This window comes from Adiantum capillus-veneris, chromosome 25 (genome assembly GCF_014529385.1).
Source record: "Adiantum capillus-veneris isolate H3 chromosome 25, ASM1452938v2, whole genome shotgun sequence".
In the NCBI taxonomy this organism is placed as follows: Eukaryota; Viridiplantae; Streptophyta; class Polypodiopsida; order Polypodiales; family Pteridaceae; genus Adiantum; species Adiantum capillus-veneris.
Genome location: NC_140955.1, coordinates 89,252,103 through 89,274,183, shown reverse-complemented (window position 1 = coordinate 89,274,183; position 22,081 = coordinate 89,252,103). Strand labels below are relative to the sequence as shown.

At 42.1% G+C, this 22,081-nt stretch overlaps 1 protein-coding gene across 1 annotated transcript; it reads left to right on the top strand.

Annotated features, from left to right (window-relative positions):
• The first annotated feature begins 813 nt into the window (after positions 1-813).
• Positions 814-2,171, top strand: LOC147425250 (uncharacterized). The gene is made up of 2 exons (XM_086500280.1): positions 814-1,369; positions 1,470-2,171. Exons 1-2 carry the CDS (start codon positions 920-922, stop codon positions 1,782-1,784), a joined length of 765 nt encoding a protein of 254 aa, XP_086356406.1. The 5' UTR covers positions 814-919; the 3' UTR covers positions 1,785-2,171.
• The last annotated feature ends 19,910 nt before the right edge of the window (positions 2,172-22,081 follow it).

Sequence of the window (22,081 nt, the reverse complement as noted above, 5' to 3'; positions counted from 1 at the left end):
CGATGGAAGTGAGGTGAAGGCAGGCGCATTGACACAGCACTATTGAGGCGGGGGCGGTGGCAGAACAGTAGTGCGACAAGGGTTAGACAGGGATTTTTTTTAAAGCAAAACAATTGGGCAACAGCATACAACAGCGCAACACTGCTCGACTAGGTAGCAGGGCTCCATGTGAGCTATGACCTCTCTGAGGTTGAGTTCGAATCCTGCATCCTCTTTTTGAAGGGTAAGATCCTCTTTTTGAAGGGTAAGAATACAAAGATTTAACGAATGGTTCAAGTGGGAGGCCTCAGGTGGAAGGAATCTTCCAAAGTAAATGAATAAATCAACGAACGAGCCAGTAGGGCTAGGGCTTGCATTGGGGGGGGGGGGATTCAAAGTATGAAGGATTTGCCAGTTTTTACACTGAAATGTGTAAAATATAGCTGGTTTTCTTCAAGATGAACTTGCCAGGTCGGTTTTCCGAACCACTGTGGCAGGCTCTAAAACGTGGGAGATCGTGAGTGGTGGTCCGTGGGTCAGTAGGCTTTGGGTCGTCGGGACTAGGGACTGCAGGATTGCTCGTGTACGCGTCTTGGAGAGTTGAGGTTCGAGTACAAGCCTCATTCCTGCAAGTTGCCAAAATATTTTTTCAATACACTAGAGACGGGCGGACGACTCCCCGCGTTCGCTGAAACAGATATATTGGCATTGGCAGTAGCTGGGTCCCGACTCTCTCTCTCTCTCTCTCTCTCTCTCTCTCTCGCGGCTGACCTCGTCATCGCTGGCTTGAAAGCTCCACACTGCAACTTCGCTGGTCAATTTTTAGTCAGGGCCAGCGGCAGCTACAATATAGGAAGCTTATCACAGCCTGTCCATTGGAGGGATCGTGTAGACTCTAGAAAGAGAGAGAGAGAGAGAGAGAGAGAGAGAGAGAGAGAACATGCAGAGCTCCAGCTTCGTCCAGAGAGTTGGAACGTCTAGCATTGACGCGGTGCGTGTCGTGAGCCCGTTTTTAATCAAAACCGCGGGCTTACCCGACACGGATGTATTTGATTACCTGAGGTCGGAGATGGGTGAGCGGAGGTACCAGAGGCTGGACGAGTGCGAGAGTCTGACGGTTGAGAACGTGTATATTCGCTCCACCGCTCTGGGCGCCGGTGAAGATGGGCGGAGGGGGCTGCTGAACCATGATGCAGTTGTCGTGGAGCTGAAGGATGGGCAGCAGGGCACGCTGCTCCACATTGTGGCCGAGAAGGCCATGGCCGAAGACACCACCGACAAGGAAGAGCAGGCCAGCGGCATCTTCATCCGCTGGATGCGCAACTTTCGCTTCCAGCCCGACCAGGACGTCAAGTTCAAGTGCTTCAGCAGGCCAATCCGCCTCCAAGAGGTCAGCTTCACATTCTTTCTTGCCGTAGGTAGTGAAGGTGTGTGCCTCCGGCCAGCTCTCAGCTTTCCCTTTGAAGTCTGAGTCTTTGCCCTAAATGCAGGTGTTGCAGGTAATGAAGCAACAGCCTCCAAACTACGACACGATTACAGCCAATTGTTGGCAGTATGCTGCGGCTGTTGTGCGTGACCTTTTGAAGAACCTTCAAGATGGTGTTGAGGATTTTAATAAAAATGTTCGGAATCGCTTGGGGAAAGTGCTTGAAGTTGCAGAACAAAAACTCAATAATGCCATTACAGTTATCCCACATAACGTAGGGATAGCCGGCTTAGTCGGAGTGACAACAGTAGCTGCCATTGGAGTTGGAGTTGGACTATATTCAGCAACGCGTCCCAAATCTCCAAAAGATGATCAATAGATCAAGTCTTTCTCCATAGCATTGACCATGTCATAGTAGAAGTTGATCCAACTCCTAATAATCCTAATAAGAGTGAATAAGTTGGGGTAGGGAATGGACACTTAGTAATGTCTGCAACCCCTTGGCAACCGACATATACTGGGAGCCATTGGGGAGCAGGTATTATGAGGGAATGGCCAAGTAAAGTAAGTACATATGTGGCCACTTATTTGTGTGACAAATATTTTTGCATGGCATTTGAGTTGTACCTCAAATCATGACACAGTTGAGGGTCTCGTGAGTAAATACCCAAGGTTACATTAGGATCACTTTCACCTTTGAACATCCATGTATGTCACTTAGCTCTCAATATGATTCAATGACAATAATTAGTCCAAGGCAAAGTAATTATCCTTTTCCTTTTTGGTGTGCACCTCATAAATTCACGTGTAATACCCTTATCTTATTCCTCGATCAGAATGATGAATGACATTTGTTAATTGATGTGGAAACATTCTCTTGACAAAAAGTAGGTCTCTCTTACAAGGTAGCAATAAGTTTTTTCCCTTTTTCTATCACATGCTCTCTCTCTCTCTCTCTCTCTCTCTCTCTCTCTCTCTCTCTCTCTCTCTCACATTCATTTATACAATGGGTTCAAAACATATAGGGAATGCTCTCTTTGTTTGAGCGGGGTCTGAGCATTCATGGGGGGCATGTGCTATCATTCAGCAAACGATGAAAAAGTAGCAAGGTGTAAAAGGCTAGTGATGACATACAAGCAAGGAACCAAATGCATGGCCATGGGTGGGTTTAGATTTGATTACATTCCTTTATTCTAAGGAGTTACACGAGAGCCTCTATTCCTTTTGCAACCATAATTGTGTTTCAACTAGGTGGTGTTTTGAGAATAAACGATATTCAAACACTTTCATTGGCTAGATATGATCATCAAATTAAAACTTTCATTGCAATTTATGGAAAGTCAAATTCTAAAAACAAAGAGCACAATCTTCAACATGATACCTTAATGAACAAACATGGAATTTCCACGGAGGCCCACATTGAAATTTGACACTATCTATAAGTCAAGTAAGGCTAACTAGATAGTAGGCGATAGGTATTTGTTGATACTCCATTAGATAAATAACTTTTAGGAGTATGATGATTAGCAACTCATCATCTACCATAAGTCAAGTAAGGCTAACTAGATAGTAGGCAATAGGTATTTGTTGATACTCCATTAGATAAATAACTTTTAGGAGTATGATGATTAACAACTCATCATCTACCATAAGTCAAGTAAGGCTAACTAGATAGTATGCAATAGGTATTTGATACTCCATTAGATAAATAACTTTTAGGAGTATGATGATTAGTAACTCATCGGCAACCATAAAAGTACTCAAGGTATCACAACGCTTTTAACCTCATAACTTAAAGGGTAATTTAAAACAACAACCAGCAATAAACATATGAAAAAGAAATTGCACAAATTGAAATGAACTTTTTGTTAGGTAAAAGATGTTTCATCTATATAGTATATAAAAAAGACAACCCTCACTACAAGAGGCTATTCATATTAGCGACGCTCACACAGCGACGCTCAAGAAAAAAATTCTCGGCGTCGCTATGAACGTCGCAAATTTACAAAGAAATTTGCGACACTCATAGCGACGCCGGCTGGGCTAAAAAAATAATCGAACGCGTCCAAAAACTCAGATTTCAGATCTGAGTTTTTCGACGCCCTCAAGCAAAGAGCAGATAACACTCTCCCTCACTCTTTCTCTCTCTCTCTCTCTCTCTCTCTCTCTTTTTTTCTTCTTCACACACACACACACACACACACACACACACACACACACACGAGGAGAGGAAGGAGAGCCAGGTATGCTCCTTCCCTCTCCTCATTCTCATGTTCCCTTCCCCTCTTTCTCTCTCCCTCTCTCTCTCTCTCACACACACACATACACACACACACACACACACATAGTGTTTTTGAGAGAGAGAGAGAGAGAGAGAGAGAGTACAAACAAAAACAAAAACGCACACACATATACATAAACAAAGAATGCACACACACATTGAGAGAGAAAAAGAGAGAGAGAGCATGCATAAACAAAAAACGCACGCATTGAGAGAGGAAAAGAGAGAGAGAACATGCATAAACAAAAAACGCACACATTGAGAGAGGAAAAGAGAGAGAAAACATGCATACGATCCAAAAAAACGCACACACATTGAGAGAGAAAGAGAGAGAAACTAATTTAACGTCGTAGGAAACTAATTAAAATTAGAAGACCTAAAGATCTAGCCGACGAGGAGTTGAACTTAAGGCCTATTATTCAAGAGGGAAATGGCATAATCAATCTATCATACTTGGCATGGGTGATAGAAAGGTTATACCATTTATCTCTTTTTATTGGCACACACATCCACACACGCGCACACACACAAGAAGAAGAGAGTTATAACGTCGTAGGAAACTATCTTAAAAGTTGTTAAAGATTAGGTTATATGTAGACTTACATTAAATTACATTTAGGTTTATTTTTAACTAGATTTACGTTTATTTACGCTAGATTTAGATTTACGTTATATTAGATTAGATTTAGGTCTCCATAGACTGCGATGCCTGCATGAAGCGGGTGAAGAAAGCCCTCAATGGAATATAGGGTATTGCTGCCTTCACTCATGGTGGGCTCCGTCGATCCAAAAGTACTGGTGAAATGTCTTCAGAAGATAGGGAAGAAGGTGGATCTTCAGGGCGGCAAGAGTCACTACATCCCCGACACAATGACCATCTAAACAACCTCTAGTCATTCAACAGCAACTTCAAAGTTAGTAACAAGAGCAAGAACGGTCTAAAGGGCCAATTGCTGTCGTCAGATGTGGATGGAGATGAGGCAGCGTCACCGCCGGAAGTTAACTCTCACATCTTTAGTGATGAGAATGCCAACTCTTGCCGAGTTATGTGAAAAATTATGTGTTAAATCAGTTTTAAGGTTCTTATAATCCCTGTTAGTTTAGTTCTTTGTTTTTAATATAACATAATTTACGTTAGATTTAGATTTATGTTATATTAGATTAGACTTAGGTTTATTTAGGTTTACACACACACACACACACACACACACACACACACAAGAAGAAGAGAGTTTTAACGTCGTAGAAAACTATCCCAAAAGACGTTAAAGATTAGGTTAGATGTAGACTTACGTTAAATTAGATTTAGGTTTACTTTTAGTTAGATTTACGTTTATTTAGATTTACGCTTATTTACGTTAGATCGAGTCCACGCAAGAATTACTTACGGTTTAGGGTTTAGAGTTAGACGAACAGTGAAAAGATCTACTGTGAAAAGATGTTAAGATGCTGTGAAGTGCTACAGCTAGAGAAGAGGCAAAGGGGTTTTGTCCACTACATGCAGTATCATGTAGACGTGGGTCTGTAGATTTCTTGTACCCACAAATATAGGTATTGACCAATAAAAACGAGATTATAACCTGGTGGTTCTGATCTCCGTGCACCTCTAGACCGAGGTGTGCGGGGATTGGACATGACTAGAGAATGTGAGGTAAAGAGAGAGACAGAGAGAGAGACAGAGAGAGAGAGAGAGATAACACGAAGAATGCCAATAGAATATTAAATTTGTTGTCCAGGTTATAAGTTTTTTATCCTCATTATGAGTAGCGACGAGGATGTGGGACCGTCCAACCGAAACACCTATCTCTCAACGAGGGTCTTATGTCCTTGTAATCAATGCAAGCATGCTGTGTGACGGACAAGACGTGTTTCTTTGTAGCACGTTCGCGAATTTGGCGAGTTCGGTCCATTTATTATAGATCGAGTTGTTGCCAATTATAACTCGTCGGACTCTGACGTTGACCAACAAGCAGCAATCTTGCAACCCAATAGACGTGTTCGCAGGCGCTTTGGTCAAGCAGCATATGTGAGGCCACAAGATGTAGCCTCTGACAGCTCGGGGGATGATCATGCAGAGCACATTCCCAACGAGGCAATGTTTGAGCCCGAGATTGATGAAATGATCGAGACGATCATGGATTCAGAAAGGCTTATCTATGATGATATGAAAAGTGAAGCCGATACGCCATTGTATAATGGAGCACGTATGTCTAGATTGAAAGCACTCCTGGTTCTTCTCAACATGCAGGCAAAGTTTGGATGGAGTGACACTAGCGTCACAGCGCTTTTCAGGTGATCTATTACAATTAGTTTACTTTAATAAAACTCTAAATGTATAATGATCTGATAGATTTTTACACGACTGTATCATATTTTTATGTTGTGTAGATTGCTGAAAGAGCACATACTACCAGCTGACAATGTGATGCCAGATTCCCGAGATGAAGCAACAAAGATTTTGCGAAACTTGGGGATGGATTACAATTCTATCCACGCTTGTCCTAATGACTGCATTCTTTTCAGAGGGGAATACATAGACATGGAGAAGTGTCCGAAATGTGATTCCGAAAGATATTGAGTAGATCTCCACGGGACAAAAATTCCACAAAAGGTTTTGCGACATTTCCCTCTGCTTCCTCGCATCAAGCATTTCTTCGAATGTAAGTCCATGGCCACCCTAGCATCATGGCATGAGGAGAATAAATCTTCGGATGGTGTGCTACGAATTCCTGCAGATTGCGTAGCGTGGAAACATATAGATGGAACATGGTCGGATTTTGCCAGGGAAGCTCGAAATTTGCGCTTAGGCCTGGCTATGGATGGCGTAAATCCATTTGGTCAAAGATCAACATCTTACAGTGTATGGCCCGTTGTGATCGTCAACTACAACATTCCCCCGTGGTCGACTACGAAGAAGGGGCACCTATGGCTAAGCTTGATTGTGCCAGGGCGATATAAAGTGGGGAATATGGATGTGTATCTTCGTCCACTATTGGAAGAGCTACAACAATTGTGGATTGGCATAGAGGTGGTGGATATGAGCCGACACACAGGACGACGGAATGCTTTGATCAGAGGCATTCTAATGTGGACCATGCATGACTATCCCGGGCTAACAGAATGCTCAGGTGATCTATTGACACTCCTCACTCAGACACTGTAAATCTTGTTTTTTCCCATAGTTGATCTATTATCATGTGTATACATGCAGGGCTTCAAACAAGCGGATACAGAGCATGTGTCACATGTGGACCTAGACTGAATGCACGTAGGGCACCCTCACTGAAGAAGCAAATCTACGAAGGTCATCAAGCGTATCTTCCAGAGAATCATGTGTTACGCGACGGCTTTTTGGGAAGAGAGCCACCAAGGATGTCTGCACAAGCATGGTTAGAGCAGAAGGAGATGTGCAATGACGGATTGCCTCCAGGGATGAAGAGACTATCTCTATGGTACGAGTTACCATACTGGCCCCGACTCATGATCAATCACTTGCTCGATCCAATGCACATATTCAAGAATGTGGGTAATCTACTATGGGACCATCTGACCGGCAAGAAAGATACTTTGGGAGCCAGAGTTGACCTTAGAAATGTGGATCGTATGGAGCAATATTGGCCGCAAACAGCGTCTGATGGATCGATAAAACTCCCTAAAGCACCATGGATTTTCACAGGAGCCCAAGAACGCAAAGTAAAAGAGACCATTCGATCTTTGCGGACCCCCACTGGCGTAATGCACTCGCTCCAAACGTGTTTTACTAAAGAAGGAAAGCTTACCGGTTTGAAGTCACACGATTGGCATAAAATGTGTCAGGTACGTTCATAGTGGACTTTAATATCATTGCATAAAATGTGGACTTTAATATCATTGCTGCACATACTTTACAGTTTATTTTACAGGTTGCCATTGAGGGATGTTTGTCTCTCGACATCCGTAACACAATCTACAAACTTGCAAAGCTGGTGCAATGGATCTCACAAAAGGAGATCAACGTAGACTCCATACCATTCGCCAAACTAAATGCTGCGGAGCTTGTGTGCATGTTTGAGAAACATTTTCCTACTACAATGCTAACCATTCAGGTGCATCTTCTTGTTCACATAGTTGATGAGGTGGAAATAGCTGGCACAGTTCATTCCAGATGGATGTTCTTCTTAGAGCGTTTCATGAAAACGCTTAAGGGATATGTGCGTCAAAAGGCACGTCCGGAGGGTAGCATGGCAGAAGGTTGGTTGGTATCAGAGTCCCTAGTGTACATTGGAGAGTGGCTAGACGGATTTGATAAATCCCGAGACACGCTATGGCGAACCATAGATGATGAGCGCATATCTGGGATTGTCATGTGCAATCTCGGTGTTGAGAAGAAGATGACGGAAGATCTAGAGGCTAAAATCAACCGATTTTGCATGCTTCACAATCTAGTGATGCAAAAGTGGATTTCACAATATGAGGATGCAAAGCAAGAGCGACAAAGGGCACGAATCGAGTGGAGACGGGGAAGACGACCACCGATGCACTATCCAGCGGTTCTGGAGAGCCTACCAACCTTCATGAGCTTAAGATGGTTGCACACCCAATTGAAAAGCGCACAACAATGCGGTGACGAAGTGACTGAAGAAGAGTGGGAGTACTCTCGGGGTTGCGCGACCAAGGTAAGTTTGCAATGTACGACTAGCAAGTGACTTTATTTATAAACGTTTGAACGGCCACTCATAATCTTTGTTCGTTGTAGTATAAGTCATACACAGCAGCATGGTGTAAAGGTCGACATTTTAGGGTGGAACGAATCGACAAAAAGCGTTTTACTCAAGATTGTGGAATCATGGCAAAATTTGAACAGTCTAGTCGACGACGTTCCTCTGATGCAGATCCTGTGGTGACGGAACTCACTTACTTCGGCACGCTGCAAGAGATTTTGAGGATCGATTACAGAGGATTTTTTGTCGACTTGTTCGACGTGCAATGGTTCAAGATAATCATGGAGGGTCGCAACGCTACTGTGCGTAGAGGAGAGTCTGGTTTTCTTGAGGTGGATTCTACTAAGAAATGGACTGACCTAAGAGACACTTTCGTACTACCCGAGAATTGTGAACAAGTAAGTATGTAAATAGTTAACATCCCCCTTTTACAAGTTATGTGCTTGAAAGCTCTCATGTAAGTTATGTGGCTCTGGCAGGTAATATTTCATCCTACAAAGTCTACATCAAACTGGTGGTACGTCATAGAGGTAGCTCCTCGTAGTGCAAGGACGTATGAAGGCTACCATGTGCCAATCACAACGACATCAATGGAGGAGATCAGAGAAGATGCTCAATCAGAAGCCGCTGCGGTGGTGCCAGACGAGCATCAAGATGCTACTACTCTATATGGGGTGCATGCAGAGGAGGTACAAAATGAAACAGAGGATATGTGTTTAAACGGAGAGCTCTATATAGATATAGGAAGTTATGCTGAGTTATGCGAGGATGAGAGAGAGATCTCTTAAAGCCACAAATATTGTATTTGAACAATTTTGCTCCGTGTTGTAAAATCTCTGGCTCTCTAAGTACCTTCCATGGTGTATAACGCTCTTTTCTACTCGCGCTCACATCTTTTGATTGAAAATTCTGAGTTTTCGACTTGCCTCTTCTATCACTCAATTCATTGCGTCATTGTATTTATATGCGTCATTACGTCATTGTATTTAATGGTCTTTGCGTCATTGTCTACTCTATTCATTCAATATTAAGTTTAAATATTCGTGTGTTTAATGCAGGTATGGATGATGAGGAGTTTCTTTCTTCTTTGTCACCACAGCAGAGACAGTGGTACGTGGAGCGTCATCGCTCTGGCGCATCATCGCGCGTTCCTACTCCATCCGCATCTCCCTCTCTTTCGGAGCATTCGGCGCGCTCCGAAGCTTCGGCGTCGACGAGACGAGCTTCACACTCGTCTAGACACCGGCGCTCTAGTGGTGGCGGTGGCGGTTGTTGTGGGGATTCCGCCATCGATGCCTCCACACCGCCTCATGTTCGACGAGGCTCTTTACCCTCCCCTTCTTTGCCCGCCCCCACACCAGCCACCGCATCGCCATCTACGCCAAGTTTTGCACGGCTGACTGTTCCTAGAAGCTACACACCTCTACCTACTCCGCCAGGAGCCACCCCACTCGACACTCCTCGCTTCGGGGCCCAGACGCCGGTGGAGACACCTGACGTCCGTACCCCCATCGACACGCCGCTAGAGACCCCTGCCGGGACACCCAGGTTTACGCGTCACCGGCCAGAGGGCTTGCCTTACTCCGTCAACATCAGCGGCGGCATCATCATGGATGATGACGGCAAGAAGGTGATCTCGCGCATGCGTGGTCTTTGCTCTCAGCTGTTTAGACACTACATACTAAACAAATGGAGTGAAGTACCAAGTGATTTAAAAAACAGAGTCATCAGCATACTTCATGATGAGTTTCCCGTTCTAACACGGGATCAGCGCTTCAATGAAGACCTGATGAAGATTCGAATGCGCGAATACTGCAAACACAAGCGTTCCGAAGTGCAAAAAGGAATCAAGAATGGGTGGAACAGGCCAGATTGGCTGGCCAAAGAAGATTGGAAGAATGCGAAGAAAGCAGCGCGCGAGAATCTCGACAAGTGGAAGCAACAAAAGGATGCAGCCAGAGCGTGAGTAGAGGCAGGGAGCTTGCACCACTTGGGGAGCGGTGGATAGGCATCATTTGAGGCCGATTTTGTAAGTGTTTTCACATTGCTCTTTATGTTCGATAGTTTAGGGTTTATGAGTTTTTTAATTCTAACATAATGAAATCTTTGTATGTTTTGACAGTGGTCGATGACAGGACGTGATCCCACACCGTACGAGCGCGAGTACGCAGGCAGGAAGGGCTTAAACGCCCTGATGGACATTCTCAGTTCTCGCGGCGGCATGGTTAGTATTAGGGTTTACTCTTTTTTATTTTTTGTATTGTTTTATAAATGTCATTATATGTTTATACTTACTGAAAGCTGTTTTATTGTCTTTTTTTGCAGAATCCGACAGATACGCCGCTTGGACGCGATGAGACGTCTGACTAGACGACGTCAGTTTAGCCGTAGCTAGATAGCATTAGTTTAGGGTTTCTCATAGCTTATGTATCATGAGACGGATTTTATACGTCTTTTTGAACCATGTATATTATTACATTTGTCACCGCAGTTCCTTTTGCCAATCAATTCTTTATGCCTATGATGTTGTACAATTGTCATTATTACATTTGCCAATCAATTCATTTTGCCTATGATGTGTACAATTGTCAATTTTGCAAACAATGCGTCTTGTGGGTGACTATTTTGGGTCTATTATCTACCCTTGCACTTTTTTTAAAAAGTGAATCAAGTACAATATGGTTGATGGGTGGCAGGGCATTCAATGCCCTGTCACCAAAAAAAAAATCTCTCGGGCGTCGCTATAAGCGTCGCTATTTATGGCTCTGTAGCGTCGCTATGAGCGTCGCTATAGTTTTCTGTGTAAACGTCGCTATAAGCGTCGCTATGAGCGTCGCTATATAGCGACGCATATAGCGACGCTCGTAGCGACGGTTTTAGCGACGCCGAGAGTTATAAAAACCCAATGTATTTCCGTCGCTAACAGCGTCACAAGAGCACACAACCTCTTGTAGTGCCTTGCATCCATGTGGCTTCAAATGCATACAACCACAATGGATGGCCCTCTACCTTCCTCTTTGAGTTGGCAAAGGGGCTGCCAACAACAGGGCCCTCTACCTTCCTTTGTCGATTGCTATCCTAGCGCTCTCACCTGGCCAAGCATTGATGCCTTTGAAAAAAGGAAGTTTGTATTAATATGATTGTACTAAAGTCCATTAGTTTGTAGACCTTATTATTCACATTTGTGAATGATAACAAGTGCCTTAAAAAAGATATCTACCCTTGTAGCCATGGGATCTTTGTAATCCAATCTTCCTTTCAAGATTTTGAAAAAAATTAATTATTGCCTCGGTTGCTACCTTTGTAGATATGTGTGTCTTTGCATAAATAAAGAAGGTTCTTCATCTAAAAACATCGTAGGACCCTTTGTCCATAGGCATTATCATCATAAGTGCTTGGAAGCTTTTGTCATAAGCTTGGATGATTGTGATAGCCCGAGACCCTTGTGCTCAAGATGAATCTCCATTTATGTCTAAAAATTTGGTATGTCTTTGCATGTATCTCATAGAGTATAGTCATGGAATGCTTAATTGTAAAATGGTAAGGAATAGGCAAAATACATTCCACTTAAGTGGTTTGTTATGGCTCATAACCATGCTATTACGTGCATATTAAGAATGATCAGATTCAACCATAGACAAGTCGTTTTTTCCACATAGGAAAAATAAATTCTTGGAAGAAATATACACGTCCAAGGCATAATAGGGCAAAATAAATGCCAATCAAAAGATATTAAACTTGTAAAATACATGCGCCCTTGTGCATAGATTCATAGCACCCTCATGCAAATTGTCAAAAACCTATGTAATGCACCCTTGTGCATGCTTCATATAACTTAAATATGAATATTGCCACTCAAAAAATAAACTTGTAAAACCCTTGTGTATAAATTCATACCACCCTCATGTAGAGTGTCAGTACTAAAAACTTGTGTGATTATGCACCCTTGTGCATGCTTTGCATAACTTAAATAGATCGCTTGTAATATGGTCGACAATGTCCTTGATAGAATGTTGTGCATTGTGGTGGAAGTGCAAAAGGAATTTCTTATATGGAGTTGGATCCACCGTACTGGCATGCACCTTTAATAGCACTAGCTGATCAGCCTTGTAGTGCAAGACTCGTTAGAAATTTTGCCTTGAATTCTCAAAATTGGAGCCCTTGCCCCTTAGCGAATCTCAACTCTTTGTGTTGCTTTGTATCTTGGCACGCCCTTGCATTGCCTCACTCCTCAAAGGAGAGCTCTTACATGATGCATTTCATGGCATAAAAGTCTTCCTTCCCTTGCTCACCGTGTCAAAATCCACCACTTGTCTCGCATGGCTTGTGTAATTCTTTGGGAAACTTAGTGAAATCGGAGAACAAAGACTCTTAAATTATGAGAATTTACCCAATCTGGTTGATCATTATCTTTGTGTGGCTTCCCAGCCATCGGATGGCTTTGCATGCATGGATTTGTATAGCCCTTGTATGGTTCCTTTGCAGGATGCAGAGCATCATCTCTTAAGCACCCTTGTCCTCCTCCAAGCTTGACAACAATTTGTGTTTGCATGCATGGCGAAACTTGGAATTTTTTATTTCTTGCATTTAATGCAGGTTGCTAAACATTGTCTCCTTGCAAGCCCTTGTGGACGAGTGGGGTGAATGGCCCCTTGGGTGAGGTCTGATACCAAGTTAAGGACATAGGGGTAAATGGCCTACTAATATCCACCCAACCTATGCTTATATAGCCTTCCATGCAAGTCCCATGAACTACTGGACCGATTTTTTGTGTGGTCTTCTCCATGCATATATATAGCCTTCTATGCAAGTCCCATGAACTACTAGACTGAGTTTCTATGTGTGGTCTTCTCAGTACATATTTGTGCATGCTTTTACTCTCTCTATGTATTTTCATCGAGTGACTAGGTATCATCATTTGCAAAAACTGCAAGTACACCATCGCTCTCACACTTGCTCCTAGAAATATATTGATGGAGCTAGTTTAGCACCCTAGAGCTATTGAGCCTCCTTGAATTAAGAAAAAACTACAATTTTTCAAATGCATGCACCTTTTTGGCTAGTTTTATGGTCCAAAGTGATTCAATTTCCCAAATTTAGGGTTGAGCCTTCTTTTTGGCTTTCTGAAAGAAACCCTAGAGGAGAGTTGAGTTAGGCATACTTTCAATGTTTTAGCGATGATTGAGATCTACCTTAAATATTATTTTGATTAAAAAAATTTAATGGATCTTTTTATTTCAACCTTTCATTTCACATCCATATATATCTTGACTTTTCTTGCATTCTATTGTTTTAGAACGCTAAAGTGAAGCTTCACCTTGCGTAATTCTAGTAAGTTCTATACACACACTTTTATATATATATATATATATATATATATATATATAGGAGTTCTTTTTGGCTTTCTAAAAGAAACTCTTAGTGTTGTGTTGTGTTGGGTTAGGGAGTCTTGCATCGTTTTGAGTGCATGATGGAGACTTGCCTTTCATTTCACATCCTTACATGTGTTTACTTTTCTTGCATTCTATTGTTTTAGAATGCTAAAGTGAAGCTTCACCTTGCATAATTTTATTAAATTTTACACACACACACACACATTTTTGGCCTGCCCAAAGGGCTAAGGCCATAGTGATGTGTTCTCTTTTTTTTAGTGAAAAAGGGAAGATTATTTTTTTAAAATGTTTAATTTTATGATTGATTGGTTGAAAGAGAAGACACTCATTAGAGAGAGACGTTAGAAGACATTCTTGTTTAAAATGAGATCCAAAAAGATAGAGATACTCATCAGAATGCAAAGTGAATATATCAGCTCATGATCTTGAGTAATTATAATATGAGGGGCCGTCCGTTTCAATGTGAGGGCCACTATTAACAAGTGACGCGAGGCTTTATTTAGTGGCACTGTGCCGGAGTTCAGTGTTCACCTAGGGTTCATTGTTGTGTCATGCCCACTCTCTCCCCCTACCCTATGTAGCGGCGAAGAGAGAGCAATTCATAGATACTTGGTTAACACGTTGGATCTGTGAGAAGATCAAGAAAAAACTAGATGTTGCACCGTTGCCAAAGCCTTTGCCAAAGATGACATAAGGGGGAGAAGAAAACAAAACAGAATGAAATCCGACGAGAACCAAGAAACGATAGAGGAGTTGTTGCTCCAAGTACCCATTGCTGTTGAAATGGAGATTGCTATGGACAAGAGACCAAGTATATTAGAAGTCGAGTCTTCAAATTTTGACAAATCAAATGCAGCAATCGGTAGAAACAAAACTAGAAGGTAAAGAGAAAATAATTGACTCATAGGGAGAATTTACAAAGACACATGTAGGTATGCATGATCAGGAAGTGGACCCAATGGTATGCCAGTTAAGGGTCTCAAGATGGAAACTGAAGGACCTAAAGTCTCTAAAGTATAATGGTTCATTGCCTACTCGCATTGTTGTTACAGTCGAGCAGTGGCGCTTGAGATGGGAGCAATGCTTTTGTTTATGCAATATAGATTATGATAAGGCAAGAATGCATCATGCGACTTGTATTATGTTCGATGTAGCAGAGCACAAGTTCCATGAGGACCAGAACGTGCTTAGAACTTTGAAAGTATTGTATCATGTTCAGTAATAACTCATCACAAAAAAAAATTATTGTTCAAAAGTATGTTGACAAATAGTTTAAAACTTGCATAGCCTTTTCCAAAATTTTGCAAGTGTATAAGTTTGATTTAGGATTGGTTAAGGCCTCTTGGGAGTAAGGAAAAATGCACTGCTTTGAAAGAGGCTATTCTTGTCGTACAGGAAAGGCCTAGTGTTGTTTAGCAAGAAATCCTCGTGGAAAAGGTTTCTCGTCCTTCCAATCGAAGTACCTTTGAGATGTAATCTAAGTAGACACGGAGAGAGGAAGTAAAGGAATCGTGTACGATGACAACTCTCAAGCATCAAAGAAAGATGTCATAAATGGTAGAGAGAGCCTATAATTGTGAGCATATACTCGCTCAGTGTTGACCTCGCATTAGAGGGGAAAGGTAACTAATGGCAAGGAAAAAATTTGGGATTTGGGATCAACGAATGGCCATTCTTCCTCTCAGAATTCAGCTCTATGGGCAAATGGATTTTGAGATTACTTGTTCTTCTTCTTCTCCTTCTCGTCCTCCTCTTGAGCTCTCTCTCTTGCTCCATGTTCCTACACACACCAAACCTAACAAATTTCTCGTGTGCTTGTATATAGATTTCTATGACAAATGAGATGGTGTGTAGTTCCAATATTTATACTACAGGCCTTGTGATTTTATCACCTGTTTTCCTCCTTGTTTTTTTTTGTTGCATTCTATTGTTTTAGAATGCTAAATTAAAGCTTCACCTTGCATAATCTTAATAAATTCTGCACACACGCACACATATTAATTAGTTTTTTTATTTCACCTTTCATTTCATAACTTCACATGGCTTTACATTTCTTGCATTCTATAGCTTGATTTCAGTCTGTGTTAACGCTCGAGAAAATCTCTTTTATTAAGCGGTTGCTGGTCGAGTTTTCTCCTCACAAGAAGAAACCGAAAATACTAGCAAAAATTTTGAGATTTGCAAAATTTTTGGACGACTTTCTTACATATTTCATTTGTTTTTCTTCCGTTTACCATGTTTGCAGCTAGCTAGTTTCAATTTTCAATCAGCTCAAGACTAAGCTGAGGCAATCCTTTCGCGAACACTGATACCAGTTTAATTCACCCTAGCAATTTTGTCACTTTCTTATTGTTTTTGAAAGCCATCGTGACTCTTTCACTTGTTATTTCACCTTTCATTTCAGAACCTCGCATGGCTTGACTTTCTCTTTTACGGTTGATTTTTTCTCTCAAAAAAAAGCAAACCAGAAACACAACAGAAATTTTGAAATTTGCAAAATTTTTGAACCATTTTCTTACATATTTCATCAATTTTTTTTCCCTTTACCATAGTTTGCAACCGGCTAGTCTTAATTTTCAACCAATTCAAAACTAAACTGATGCAATCCTTTCTCAAACACTGATTTCACTTAAACTCAACCTAATGATTTAATTCTTTTTCATTTATTCATTTAAAAATATTAATGTGCACCTTTCATCTTGTCGTTTAAGTGGACAATATATGGACAATACAATTTTATAGTTAAACAAAACAAAAATGACATGCCGCTATAAGTACTCATTTAAACCTCCTCCTTTTAGCTTCAGTATGTCCAAAACGTTTTTTTTGAGTCTTCTTAGGGAGAATCAAGTGAGATTCTCCCTTGAGTTGAGAAGAAAAAGGTAGTTGAACAAAAAATGAAAGGCCAAGCCTTACGAGCTGGTGCACATGGAGGAGAGGGAGAGGGAGATGTTTTATCCCTACTTTCAACGCATGCGATGGTCTCATGCATGGAGTGTCACTCTGTCATGATCCCATTGGTAGCATGTAAGTGGCCATTGTCCTGGCGTTTCCAATTGGCATGCTCCTTGACTTGGGAAGGCTTGGCACATATTAGCTTCGAGGAAAAGAAAATATCGTTGTGTCCATGTGTCCACTCTGTCTCACTCTCTCTCTCTCTCTCATTCATGCAGGTCCATATAGATTATCGTTTTCTCCGTCTCTTTGTAGCACATGAGTGCACAGGGTTCGGAGGGGCATGGTGTCATGGTCTCGCGGGTTTGAACGAGGCAATTCTTGCACACAGGTTTCTTATTGCTCTGAGCAGGGGACAATGGCAGCGTTGGGATTTGCGCAGCTCCTGTGGGAGCTAATTCTCTATGTGATGTTTCAAAGCAGCAAGAAATACAGCTACAATGTGTGTTGGACCTTGTCCTGATGGAGAGTGGTGGGATTGCAATGGAGGTCTGCGATCTCGCGAGGTGGGTGTTCCCCTGTGCTCGGTGCTGCCCAATGAATGGAGCGGAAAATTTGCACAGAGCATGTAGCGGGGGGGAGAGAGAGAGAGGGAGGGAGAGCTTGAGATCTTTCCCATGTCGGCTCAAGTATGAGGGGTGCAGGGTAGGCAAGTTGCATAGCACCTACACAGGCATGCAATATCTCTCTCTCTCTCTCTCTCTCTCTCTCTCTCTCTTTCCTTTTCCTTTCTTTGTGCGCAGGTGCAAAAGCTGCACTCTCGTGACATGCTAGGGTAGGAGCATGTGGAGAGCTTTGCTTAGGAGAACTTGGTGAGGCAGAAGGGAGGAGTCTCTTCGTGCATGAACATGCAACAAAGGACAATTTACATTTTTGGTAAGCTAACGAGAAGGAATCTTCGGGTTAAATTAACGAAAACTTTAAGAGTAGAGCCAATAAATAATAAGGACATGTAGGACATATACACTTCTCACCTTGTTCATTTTATTGTTTTAGAATGCCAAATTGAACCTTCACGAATCACCTTGTTTAAATCTTGAATGAGTGACAGAGGATCTCTTTTAGCCTTTCCTTCTCATTCCTAGTCTTACTTAATATGCACACACTTTTATGCAATTCTTGTACTGCTCTTGAGATGTGTAAAACGTGGTTCAAGGATCATTTTCAACCTATTTCGATTCAAAAAGTTTGTACACCAAATTTCTTAAAAGAAATATCATCTAGAAACAAAGGTTCTTATTGTCTGAACACTGTTCAGGAAAAATGTGCCTCAACTTAATATCGTGCCATTTTCAATTCCAAAAATGTTGGTTGAAGGCAAGGGGAAAAGGAGAAACGCCTCAAAATAGAGAAAATTAGTGTAAAAACCCAAAAAAAAACCTAATTTTCTAAAATTTCCTCTTGGAAAATTTAAGAAAGGGACATTTTGTATGTTTGGAAAAATGATTTTTCCCGAACATTGGTTCTCAATGCTTCTAGTGCTTTCTCACATGTATCCCCTTGTTCTAGAGGGGCTTATTAGGTAGTAAAGATATTGTATCATGGTCATTCTCTATTGTTACCATATACATGCGGTAGTGATGTGTGTGAACACACTAGGACCACCGGGGTATTTTTTCCCGCTTTAGGAGGTTTTTTCCCCCGTGCATTGTATATACGCCCATCATTCTAGGGCTATCTATCTTTCCATTGCACACTAAGTAACACACTCTCTATTGTGTGCCTTGAGCTTCCTTCGTCTTCTTCAAGTTGTGTGTGTTTCTCTGCAACCCTAATTCCAACAATTGGTATCAGAGCAGTTCACGTCCTCCCGGGCTTAGTCGCCAGCTGCTCCAACACACACCTGCTCACTTTCTCCGATTTCAGTGAGCTTTAGAGAGCGTTCGTAGGTCGACCAATATTTTGGGTAAGCTCTAAGAGCTTGGTCTGCTCAGAATTTTGAATTGGGCTCATTTCGGCCTCCGTTTCCACTATAGGCAGTACTGCTGATGTTGATGCAGAATGGGCTTTTAGCACAGAGTGAACTTACAATCCTGCTGTCCATGATGTATGCTTATCAGTTGCTGCAGATTCACATGTGTGGTATTTCGACAGTGGTGCTACAAAGCACATTACCTCACATCATGAATTGTTTACCTCTCTTGAGTCTGTCCCTCATGGGAATTCAGTCACTTGTGCCAACAACTCCTCTTATCCAGTTTAGGGAGTTGGAAAGATTGTGCTCACTACTGCTAATGGCAGTTTCTTCACACTTGTTGATGCACTTTATGTACCTGGGATCAAGAAGAATCTCTTGTCTGTATCCGCACTTGCTAGACTTGGACTTGTAGTCAAATTTGTGGATGACAGATGTACAGTTCATGATCTCAGTTTTGGTGATGAAATTGTTGCATCTGGGCTTTTGTGCCATGGGCTGTATAAGGTCACTTTGTATGACAAGTGTGGACAGAATTTTGCAAATGCTGTTGCAGATTCAAGGGCTATTTCAAATGCAAAACTTTGGCATGCACGTTTTGGTCATCTGAATTTTGCCAGTTTGCTACGTTTGCAGAAATCTGATATGGTTGCTTCTTTGGGGCCTCTTGAGGCATCTGTCAAACATGTTTGTGAAGGCTGTATTTTGGGTAAGATGCAGCGTTCTAAATTTCCAAAGGATGGTTCAATTCGGGCCACATGCAAGTTGCAGCTTGTGCATAGTGATGTTTGTGGGCCCATGCAAACTCCGTCCTTGGGCAATTACTTGTACTTCGTGACTTTCATTGATGATTACTCCAGGCATGCATGGGTATTTCCGCTTAAAGCGAAGTCCGAAGTTTTTATGTGCTTCAAACAATTTCTGGCTATGGCTGAAAATGTCTCGAAATGTACTATGGGCACCCTCCGTTCCGATCGAGGGGGGGAGTATATGTCTCATGAATTTAATGCATTTCTGGCTAGTCATGGGATAAAACACCAATGTACAGTGCCTTATACACCTCAGCAAAATGGTGTTGCTGAGAGGAAAAACATGTCACTGACGAAAATGGCACGATGTATGGTCAAGAGTCAAGCTTTGCCGCATTCTTTTTGGCTTGAGGCCATCATGTGTGCCACTTATGTACTTAACAGGTGTCCTACAAAATCTTTGCAGTCTATTACTCCATATGAAGCATGGCATGATAGAAAGCCTTCTATTGAGCACATGCGCGTTTTTGGTTGCTTGGCATATGCTTTGGTGCCACAAGTGCAGCGAAGAAAATTGGATAATAAGGCTGTCAAATGTATTTTTGTTGGTTATAGTGCTGAAAGCAAAGGTTACAGGTTGTATCATCTACAAACAAAACGTATTCTGGTTTCACGGGATGTAGTGTTTGTGGAAGATTATGTTCAGCCCTTGCTGTCATGTACTAGAGACAGTAATGTAAGCTCACAGGACATTTATGACACTTTGTTGCCTCTTTTCAGTGGTGGAAATACGAATGTAAGTTCCAATGAGGCAAATATACAGCCTATGGGAGTTTCTGAAAATGTTTTAGATCAGCCTATTACTGATGCAGATGTACATGATGTACTTGATGAGGAAAGGGCTGAAAATGATCAGGCTATAGGTATGCCAAAATGGCTGGTGCACACTTTGCGTGACAGTAAATTGGATGCACCTTTGTCTAGTCGTACTCGTTCAGGCTCTCGCCATGCATCTTATGCATCAGATTGTTATGCTTTGGCTATGTCTAGTTTACATGTTGTTGAGGAGCCTTTGTCTTTTAATGAAGCACAGAATTCAGAAAATTGGATGGCTGCCATGCAATCAGAATATGATGCACTTATAGAAAATGACACATGGACTTTATGTGATTTGCCTCCTGGCAAAAAGGCCATTGGTACGAAGTGGGTTTACAAGCTGAAACGCAAGCCGGATGGTGAGATTGATAGCCATAAGGCTCGCCTTGTTGCAAAGGGTTATGCACAGCAAAAAGGCATAGATTATGAAGAGACTTTTTCTCCCACTTGTCGTATGACTACTGTGTGTTTTCTATGTGCATTGGCAGCTCATTTTGGTTGGGATGTACATCAATCAGACATTGTTACTGCTTTCTTGAATGGTGACATATTTGAGGAATTTTATGTAACGCAGCCTCGCGATTTTGTCATAAAAGGACAAGAGGACAAAGTGTGCAGATGTAAGAAGGCTTTGTATGGGTTGAAGCAATCTCCTCGTGCTTGGTATGAGAAAGCTGACACTCATTTGGTTAAACGAGGCTTTCGTAACAGTCCAACAGAAAGCACATTGTATGTAAAGCGTGAGAATGATGTATTTCTCATTGTGGTTCTTTACGTTGATGATTTGCTGATCACTGGACCAAATGAGAGACATATTGCTGAATTTAAGGCTGATTTGAATGCTACTTTCAAGATGAAAGATTTGGGAATGTTGCATCATTACTTGGGTATACAGTTTAAGCAGTGTGATGGTGGTATTGCCTTGTTTCAGAAAAGTTACATAGAGACATTGCTATGTAAGTTTGGACTTGAGGATTGCAAACCTATTGCCACTCCCATGGAAACAGGTTTGAAGTTGAGTCTACATGATGTTGGCGATCCTGCTGATGTCACTCTTTACCAAACTGCTGTTGGCTGCCTCATTTATGTATGCAACACGAGGCCGGATATTCAGTTTGCAATCTCACAGGTCAACAGATTTATGCATAGCCCAGGGTCTAAGCATTGGCAGGCTGTCAAGAGGGTTTTCCGCTACCTTAGTGGCACTTTACATCTTGGCTTGTTTTATCCCAAGGGGGGATCATTGCCGCCAGACTTACATGCTTTTTCGGACTCAGATTGGGCTTGTTGTTTTGACACGCAAGTATCCACAAGTGGTTTTTGTTTCATGCTTGGCAGTTCATGTATATCATGGTTGAGCAAGAAGCAACCTACTGTGGCCACTTCGAGTTGTGAGGCTGAGTACAGGGCAGTCTTCACAGCTACGGTTGAGTGTGTATGGCGCAGACGCCTTATGGCTGATTTGGGTGTTGGACAGGACACTGCCAGCACTATCTACACTGACATTCAGAGCGCATTGGCAGTTGCGAGGAACCCAGTTTTTCATGCTCGCACAAAGCACATTGAGGTGCATTACCACTATGTCAGGGAGAGGCTCTCAGCAGGAGAGATCAGCTTGGCTTATATGCCAACACAGGACAACCTTGCAGATCTTTTCACAAAGGCATTGTCTCGTGAGAAGCTTGAAGCTTTCCGCAAAGCTTTGGGCTTACTCCCCTTTGTGGACTGATCCTGTCCTCAGGGCATGGCACTTCCCTTTACTCATGTGCCAGCTCTCGTTCACCGCATCACTCCAGGGGGGATTTGT